This window comes from Dryobates pubescens, chromosome 31 (assembly GCF_014839835.1).
Source record: "Dryobates pubescens isolate bDryPub1 chromosome 31, bDryPub1.pri, whole genome shotgun sequence".
NCBI lineage: Eukaryota > Metazoa > Chordata > Aves > Piciformes > Picidae > Dryobates > Dryobates pubescens.
In genome coordinates, this window is record NC_071642.1 from 10,640,971 (window position 1) to 10,649,294 (window position 8,324).

General features: G+C 59.3%; 1 protein-coding gene across 1 annotated transcript; it reads left to right on the forward strand.

Moving 5' to 3' along the window:
* Positions 1-2,605: 2,605 nt before the first annotated feature.
* Positions 2,606-7,293, forward strand: PLPBP (pyridoxal phosphate binding protein). Its single transcript, XM_054175338.1, has 8 exons — positions 2,606-2,726; positions 3,161-3,268; positions 3,441-3,476; positions 4,048-4,123; positions 4,802-4,936; positions 5,155-5,297; positions 5,821-5,919; positions 6,637-7,293. Exons 1-8 carry the CDS (start codon positions 2,631-2,633, stop codon positions 6,772-6,774), a joined length of 831 nt encoding a protein of 276 aa, XP_054031313.1. The 5' UTR covers positions 2,606-2,630; the 3' UTR covers positions 6,775-7,293.
* The last annotated feature ends 1,031 nt before the right edge of the window (positions 7,294-8,324 follow it).

Below are 8,324 nucleotides of genomic sequence, written 5' to 3' on the forward strand. Positions count from 1 at the left end.
TTGTTGCACTGTGCTGAGGGGGAAGGGAAGGCAAGACCAAAGCTGAAACCAGAAGTCTCCACAAGCCCAAATGCACTGCTGTGTCCTCCTTCAGCCTTCTCCATCCTGTGGTATCACTTCCTTACCTTTCCAGAGCAGCTCTGTCACTCCCTGCCACTCCTCTGCTCCATTGAATTAGCATTTTGTCCTCTTTCCATCATCCTGAAGGTCTGAATTGTCAAACCACCCTCTGCCTGACATAGGAGGCAGAGCTTTGTGGCACTGCTGACAGCTGAGCAGTTGCTGGTGGGGAGCAGGGCAGTGCTTTCCCAGGACAGTTCTTGGATCTTCTTATGTCTTGAATTCAAAGCCTTTTTATTTTGGTATTTGCTCTGACAATAAAATGGCCTTCAATTGTAATGGCAGCCTGGGCTGGTCTTGGGGAGCCTTGCATCTGCAGGAGGGTCAGCAGGATGCTGCTGCTTCACTGGGAGATGTGGGGTTGCAGGGTGCTGGGGATCAGCACTGGTTCCACTCCTCCACCGAGGAGAAGGAAGGAAAGCAGAGCTCTGGTGCCAGTTCTCCCTTTCCAGTGAGCAGGAGAGAGGAAAGCAGAGCTCTGGGGGCACCTCAGAGCTGCCTTCCAGTACCTGAAGGGATCCTGCAGGAAGGCTACAGAGGGACTTTTCATGAGGGTGTCCAGAGCCAGGCCAAGGGGGAATGGTCTGAAGCTGAGGCAGAGCAGGGTTAGACTGGAGCTGAGGAAGAAGTTGTTCAGTAGGAGGCCGGTGAGAGTCTGGAACAGGCTGCCCAGGGAGGCTGTGGCTGCCTCCTCCCTGGGGGTGTTCAAGGCCAGGCTGGATGAGGCCTTGAGCAGCTGAGCCTGGTTCAGAGGTGTCCCTGCCCATGGTGGGGAGGTTGGAGCAGATGATCTGTGAGGTCCCTTCCAACCTGCGCCATTCTAGGATGGTGCCAGTTGCCCTTTCCCAGCAAGCAGCAGGGAGGAGAGCAGAGCTCTGGTGCTGATTTACCACTTCCAGCAAGCAGGAGAGGGAAAACATGGTGCTGGTGTTCCCTTCCCTTTGAACAGGAGAGAGGGAAGCAGAGTTCTGGCAGCGGTTTTGCCTTTGCAGTGAGCAGGAGAGAGGAGAGCAGAGCTCCGGCAGGAGGAGAGGATCCAGAGGTGTGTGTGTCAGCTCCACAGCCAGCCAAGAAGCACCACCAAGCACCCTTCAGCCCCTCTTCACCAAGCAGATTGGTGAAACCCCAGGCTAAGGCAGCCTTGAGTGGCACCCAGGTAGGGGTTGGTAAGGTTTGTAGCAGATCACTGTCGTGTTTTAGCAGACAAAAGGGCAAGAACCTCCTGGGTGTTTTTCACCAGCTGTGTAAATACTGCCGGGGCTCAGTGTGGGGAGGCAGAGCTGACTTGTGCACATGAAGGCAAATATTTTAGTTAATGGGTTCCAGCTGGCAGTTTCCCCTCCTTTCCCTCCTCCTTGCAGTGATAAAGGCTGGCATTGTCCACGGCCCCGGGGCCTCCTGGGGTGTCCCTGGCTGCGTGGCTGCCACGGGTGGCTGCGTGGCCACGCTCCAAGGGCTCCCACAGCCCAGCCTGGCCTCCCCAGCTCCAGCACAGGGCATGCAGAGCGAGCTGGGGGGCACTGCTGTGGTTTAGAGGAGGGGTTTCAGACAAATGACTGGAGAATGGCAGCTTGGGAAGAATGCTGATCATAGGGGGGGGGAAATGTCGCTTTGGGGGTGGCTTTATCTTGGGAGGACACAATGTAGCTGGGGCAGAATTAGTCCTGCAGGGCCCCTGAGCCTTCATGGCCATGGTGGTGGTGGGTTGGTGGTTGGCACTGGATGACCTTAGAGGCCTTTTCCAGCTGGAACTGTGATTGTGAGGGCAGGACTTGCCCTTTGAACAGCAGGCTGCTGGCTGCCAGGTCTTCTTTCCAGCCACAGGGGCCAAGGTTTTCTGCAAGAGGTTCTTCCTTCCTCAGAACTGAGTGAGGACATTTGTCCAGACCTCTCAAAAGCTGCAGCTGGTGGAAGCTTCCTCCATCAGGCTCTGCTGGCCTGCAGAGAGGAGGTTAGGATGCTGATGGGTGCCAGTGGGTGCTGGGGCACCATGCCTGGGTGCTGATACTGTGCTTGCTGACTGCAGCTGGGACCCCCAGCTCTCCTTGCCACCCCTCAGAGCAGCACTGGGGCTGTGCCTCCATCCCAGCCGCAGCAGGGGCAGGAAGGGGGTGCGAGGTGGGCAGCAGGTCCCTGCCCTTACCCCCAGCCTGCATTTGTCACCGGGTTTGGCCACAACCCCGTGAAAGGTACAACAGGAAACAGGGCAGGGAAATGTGCACGCTGCGGCCAGCCCCCTGCAGTTCCTCAGGCCCAGCCTTGTCCCCTCGGGAGCCCGGGCCGCAGGGGAGCAGGAGCGGGGTCAGCCCCGAGTCCTTGGCCTGGCCTCGGCGCTGCCCTGCTCGCCATGGCGCCCGCCGACCTTCCCAACATGGCGGCCGCCGCGCCGGGTCCCGCCCCTCCGCTGTCATTGGTGAGGCGTGCGCGGTGGAGCGATCCTATTGGTCGTTGGGCGGGGAAGGGGGAGGGGCGTGCGCGTGTGTGGCGGAAGGCGGCGGGGCCGGCCGGGGATGTGGAGGGCAGGCATGGCCGCCGGGGACGGGCTGGGCCCGGCGCTGCGGGCCGTCACCGAGCAGGTGCAGCAAGCGGCGGCGCGGAGGCCGAAGGTAAGGAGCAGAGGGAGCCGGGAGCGCGGCGGGGAAGCTTTACCCGGCCGGGTAGGCCGGCACGCCATGGCGGCGGGTCCTCCGGCACCGCAGAGCCCGGGCCCCGCGCCGTGAGGGCAAGCCCTGGGACACCATGGAGACAGCTCCACATCCCCGCGGCGACGGGCACGGCCTCCAGGCGCCTGGCTCTGCTCCCCAGCAGCCGAGACATCGTCCTCAGAAATAGGCTTCCCTCTCCTCTGCGTAGGGAGAGCCTCCCCCCCACCCCCGCAGCGGCCTGGAGGCCGCCCCTGACCTCCTCCCGAGGCAGCTCCAGGCTGGGCCGGGACCTGACCCGGGACGGGGGCGCTGGCTGCTGCGGGACACTGGCGAGGGCGTGGGGCAGCTTGGGGTCTCCCGTGGGCTTTCCCCCTCACTCTGGGGTGCTTCTGCAGGGGCTCCCGGCCGTGCAGCCGCGGCTGGTGGCCGTCAGCAAGACGAAGCCGGCAGAGATGGTGATCGATGCCTACAGCCACGGGCAGCGCAGCTTCGGGGAGAACTACGTGAGTCGGCTGGGCCCTGGGGGGCTCCGGCGGGCCTGGGCACGGGGGGAGAGCATCAGGCCCCTGGCTTCGCGGTTATGAGGCACACGTTGGTCCCAGGAACACTGCAGGCAGAGCAGTGTGTGCTGTGTTTGGTGTGGGTTTAACGAGAGGTTGTCTTGAATTCTCCTAGGTTCAGGAGTTGCTAGAAAAGGCCTCAGACTCCAGGGTAAGTACACAGTTCCTTACTCCTTGTACACTTGTGTCCTGAGAGCTGTTTGGCCAAAGCCTGGTTAGGGATTTGGTGATGGAGGCCCTTTGAGCCTTGGCTTTCAGATAAGCTCTGGCTCTATTCTTAGCTCCTTCGCCTCTGCCCAGTTGCCTCTCTTTGCCTGGCTGGCTCCAGGGGGTTCTGTGAAGTCGTGGGCCTTAGTCATGAAGTATTTGTCTGAACAATGCTTCACCTTCTGTGCTTGCTGCTGCAGGAGATGTACAGTCATGAGGGGGGAAAAGAGAACAAAACAGTAACAGGGGGAAAGAGCATTTTGTGACTGCTCAGATACAAAAGAGCTTTGCCTTCCCCACTCATGGTGTAAGGCTCTGCAGGCACAGCCCTGCCCCTCTCCTGCCTGTGAAGCAATCTCAGTACACACCACAAGCACTGCCTGAGCTGTGTCCTTCAGGGTGAAGAAGATGATTTGGGTGTCTGGTATTTTGTTTGTGGAGAAACTAAGAGCTGAGCACTGCCTGGAGGAAGAGGGAGGAGGCTCTCAAACCCAGCTGTTCCTCTCTGCTTTCAGATCCTGTCCTCTTGTCCAGAGATTAAGTGGCATTTCATTGGCCATCTGCAGAAGAATAATGTCAACAAGCTGATTGGTAAGCACTGGCCCATTCTGCCTCCAGTGCCCCCTGGGCAACAGTCCTCAGAGTTCAAGGAGCAGCCCTGTGTCCATTAACCCCCTGGTGCCTGGCTGTGAGTGAGCCACAGACATTCCTGTGCCAGCAGGATTGTCCTTCTAGAATGGTTTGGGCTGGAAGGGACCTTCAAGATCATTGAGTTCTAACCAGGGACACCTCCCACCGGCCCAGCTTGCTCCAGGCCTCATCCAGCCTGGCCTGGAACACCTCCAGGGAGGGAGCATCCACAGCCTCCCTGGGCAACCTGTGCCAGTGTCACCACCTTCAGCTTAAAGAGTTTCTTCCTCATCTCCAGTCTCAATCTGCCCTCTCCCAGCTCAAAGCCATTGTCTCTCATCCTGTCACTCCCAGCCCTTGTCAGAAGTCCCTCCCCAGCTCTCCTGCAGCCCCTTCAGGTCCTGGGAGGTTGCTCTAAGGTCTCTCTGGAGCTTGTTCTTCTCCAGGCTGAACAGCCCCAACTCTCCCAGCCTGTCCCCACAGAGCTCCTGTCCCTTCTCCAGCACTCTAGAGGATCATCTTTGTGGCCTCCTACAGCAGTTCCATATCCTGATGTTGTGGGCCCCAGAGCTGGACAGAGAGCTCCAGGTGAGGCCTCAGGAGAGCAGAGCCTGTCCTCAGCCTGTGTTTTCTCCCCAGCTGTCCCTAACCTCTTCATGTTGGAAACAGTGGATTCTGTGAAGCTGGCAGACAGGGTCAACAGCTCTTGGCAGAAGAAAGGCTGCTCTGAGAAGCTGAAGGTGATGGTGCAAGTGAACACAAGTGGAGAGGACAGTAAGTGGCTGCTGCTGGGGGGGTGCTGCTCTGTCCTGCTGAGCTGCCAGAAGCGCCCTGCATGGGCTGGGCTGCTCTGAGCTCTGAAAGTGTTCTTCTCTGAGTTGAGAGGGAACTTGAGCACCTGTGGGCTGCTGCCTGGCTGCAGGGAGGGGAGGGGGAGGGAGGGGAGAGGTCTCTGGCCAGAGCCTGGCACAGGTCTCCCTGCCTCTTGCCAGGTAAGCATGGCCTTGCCCCCGGAGACACCGCGGCTGCTGTGGAGCACGTCCTCACCAAGTGTCCCAGCCTGGAGTTCGTGGGGCTGATGACAATTGGCAGCATTGGGCATGACCTCAGCAAGGGGCCAAATCCTGACTTCCAGGTGAGGCTGCTCTAGAAGGAAATGCCAGCTGTTGGCTGGCCCAGCCCCAGCCAAAGGCTGTGAGTAGAAGCACCTTGTTCAGAGCAGTGCAGAGCTCTCAAGTGCCTGTCAGTGCAGCCAGCAAGCTGCCTGGGAGCGTTTGGCTCTCTTGGGACATCCTCGTGCAGCAGCTGCTGGCCTGGATCTCCTGCTCCTGCCTCCAGCCAGGGTTTCAGCCAGGCACAGAGTGTGTGCAAGGCTGTGTCAAGCAGAGGAATGAGCTCTCTGCTCCTCTTGTGTCACGCTGCTGGGGTAATTGGATGTCTTGTGGAGGTGTAGGTGGCTGTGAGGGAGGCTGTGATGGGAAGCCTGCAGGCACTGTCGTGGTGCTGCAGAGCCAGCTTCAGTGGCAGGTGTGGGAACTGCACCTTCTGTGTGAAGGAGACTTCAAAGCAAGGCAGAAATGGGGATCTGAGAAGCCCTGAGACACTGCTGGCATGGCTGTCAAGCCTCTGAGCCTCCCTTTTGTCCTCCTCCCTTCTAGATGCTGTTGTCTCTGCGACAGGAGGTGTGTGAGAAGCTCAACCTGCCCCTTGAGAAGGTGGAGCTGAGCATGGGCATGTCCACAGACTTCCAGCATGCAGTGAGTCTGCTTACCTCCTGCCCCTCCTTCTCTCAGGCACCAAACCCACCAGCACCAGGCACCACCCAGCTCCAGGTGCTATCCAGACAGGCCTCTGATGCCTCCCCTTGGATGGAGATGCCAAGCCATGAAGAACAGCTCTCCTTGGAGTCCTGGGGCTGCAGGCAAGCCCAGCCCCTGCCAGGGGAGTCCTGGGGGCTGCAGGCAGGCCCAGGCCCAGCCCCTCCTGGGGCAGTCCTGGGGCTGCAGGTAGGCCCAGGCCCAGGCCCAGCCCCTCCTGGGGCAGTCCTGGGGCTGCAGGCAGGCCCAGGCCCAGGCCCAGCCCCTCCTGGGGCAGTCCTGGGGCTGCAGGCAAGCCCAGCCCCTCCTGGGGCAGTCCTGGGGCTGCAGGTAGGCCCAGGCCCTACTGGGGCAGTCCTGGGGGCTGCAGGCAGGCCCAGGCCCTACTGGGGCAGTCCTGGGGGCTGCAGGCAGGCCCAGGCCCTGCCAGGGCAGTCCTGGGGCTGCAGGCAGGCCCAGGCCCAGCCCCTCCTGGGGCAGTCCTGGGGGCTGCAGGCAGGCCCAGCCCCTCCTGGGGCAGTCCTGGGGCTCCAAACCTACCCACGCTGTGGCTGCAGGTGACATTGGGAGCCATCCTCTGGTGCCATGCTCAGTGGGTTGTGCTGGCAGGGATGGGAGGCAGCCCTGCCCTGAATTCTCCTTTCTGTCTCTTCCCAGATTGAGGTTGGATCCACAAATGTCAGGATTGGCAGCACCATCTTTGGAGAGAGAGATTATTCCAACAAAGCAGCTGGTGGGAAGTCCCCTGTGGAGCCCAAAGGGGAAACAGAGACCTTGGCAGCGCAGGGTCAGTAGGTGGAGGGGGAAAATAAAACCAAGCAAGCAGCCTTGATGGAGGACAGATGATGGGAGACCTCACTATGCATTCTCACCTCCCTCTGTGTCAGCATCTCGTGGTGATGGTGAGAGGGAATTCCTCAGAGCAGAGGCCAGGAAGGCCTCATGATGCAGTGTGATGATAGAGAACCCACAGGAGCTGGGAGCTTCCATAGCCATCAGATGATAAGAAGCTGTCTGCTTGTGGCATCTGGGCTCCTTCAGGGCCACTGAGGAAGTGACTTTGGGGGAACTGGGTTGAACAGACCGAGGCTGTGCCAGGCTGGAGTTGCTGCTGAGGAAGATGTGTCTGCAGCAGTGGTGATGGTTCCACTGGGGACTGAATTCTTCACAAGTTAGAACCTTGCCATCAGTGTTTCCCCAAACACATCTTGCACCTGGCCTCTGCTGGGGGATGCCAGAAGCTGTGCCAGAGCTGTGCTGTGACACTGGAGGGGCTGTGTCCACTGACACAGGGCACACAGGAATGGAGGAGGAGTGTGGTGGCCACCAGGATGAGCTCATGGTGCAGTGGTTTGGATGCAGGTCCTGAGTGAGGCAGTGGCCCTTGGGCTGAGTTTGTATTTGTCCTTTTCCAGCTGGCACTGCTCACTTCTCCTGTTGGTTCCATGTCTCCTCAGCTCTTTGGGATCCCTTCAAGCTTCCCCCTCCCCAGCTGTGAAGAGTTTTGGGGGGGTTATTTGCCACCCTGCCTAGTAGTTCAGGAGGTTGTGAGTTCTTCTGGGTCAAAAAGGCTTTTCTGTGAGGTTCCTGCTCTACCATCAGCTTGCTCTTGCTTCCCAAAGCAAGTCACTGAAGTGTGTGGTGCCTCCCCCATCCCATCCCCACCTGTGTGAGGACCACACTGCTCATCTCCCCTGGCTGCAGGGAGGTTTGCTGGAGGCCCTTCAGGGAGAGTGCTTCAGAAAGCCAAGCATCATCCTCCTGTGCTCTTCTAGGCTCCTCCAGGCAAAACCTCTCACTGCTGGCAGAGCTTCCAGGCTGTGTCTTGATATCTTCAGTGCTGCTCTAGCCATCCCTTCTCCTGCAGGGGGGCCCCAGGACTCTCTGCAGCAAGCATCCCATGCAGGTGGCAGCAGAACCTCCTGCATTACATCTCCTGCCCTTCGGCCCAGCAGTAGCTCCAGCAGGTAGCTCCCGGCGAGTCTTCTCTTGTGTTCAAACTCCCATCCTTGGGCTTTGGCCTGCTGCTGGGGGGAGGAGATGTGGGTTGCCAGCAGAAACCTCCTCCCCAGGCTTATCTGTGTGTGTGTGTGGTCAAACCTAGCTTTGGTTTCAACTCTCTTTGACTTCTAAACGCTGAATGTAAAGCGAAGAGAGTCGGCGCTGCCTCCACCCTCTCCTAGCTCTGTGCTGTAGCAGCAAGGTGCAGGCTGAGCCCCCTCAGCCTCTGCATCCTCTGCTGGGTCCTAGTCCATTCATGTTAAACCAAGTGAGTTCTGATGCCATCTGTGCCAACTCTGAAGCTATTAAAGATGTTATTTTTATGTTCCAAGCCCTGAGGTGTC

What these genes read in the sequence shown, in the direction of transcription:
- PLPBP (XM_054175338.1), top strand. Translation starts at nt 2,631, where the DNA reads ATGTGGAGGGCAGGCATGGCCGCCGGGGACGGGCTGGGCCCGGCGCTG. An exon ending in GCAGCTTCGGGGAGAACTAC is followed by an intron (nt 3,269 to 3,440) that starts GTGAGTCGGCTG and finishes GAATTCTCCTAG; the next exon opens with GTTCAGGAGTTGCTAGAAAA. An exon ending in GGCCAAATCCTGACTTCCAG is followed by an intron (nt 5,298 to 5,820) that starts GTGAGGCTGCTC and finishes CCTCCCTTCTAG; the next exon opens with ATGCTGTTGTCTCTGCGACA.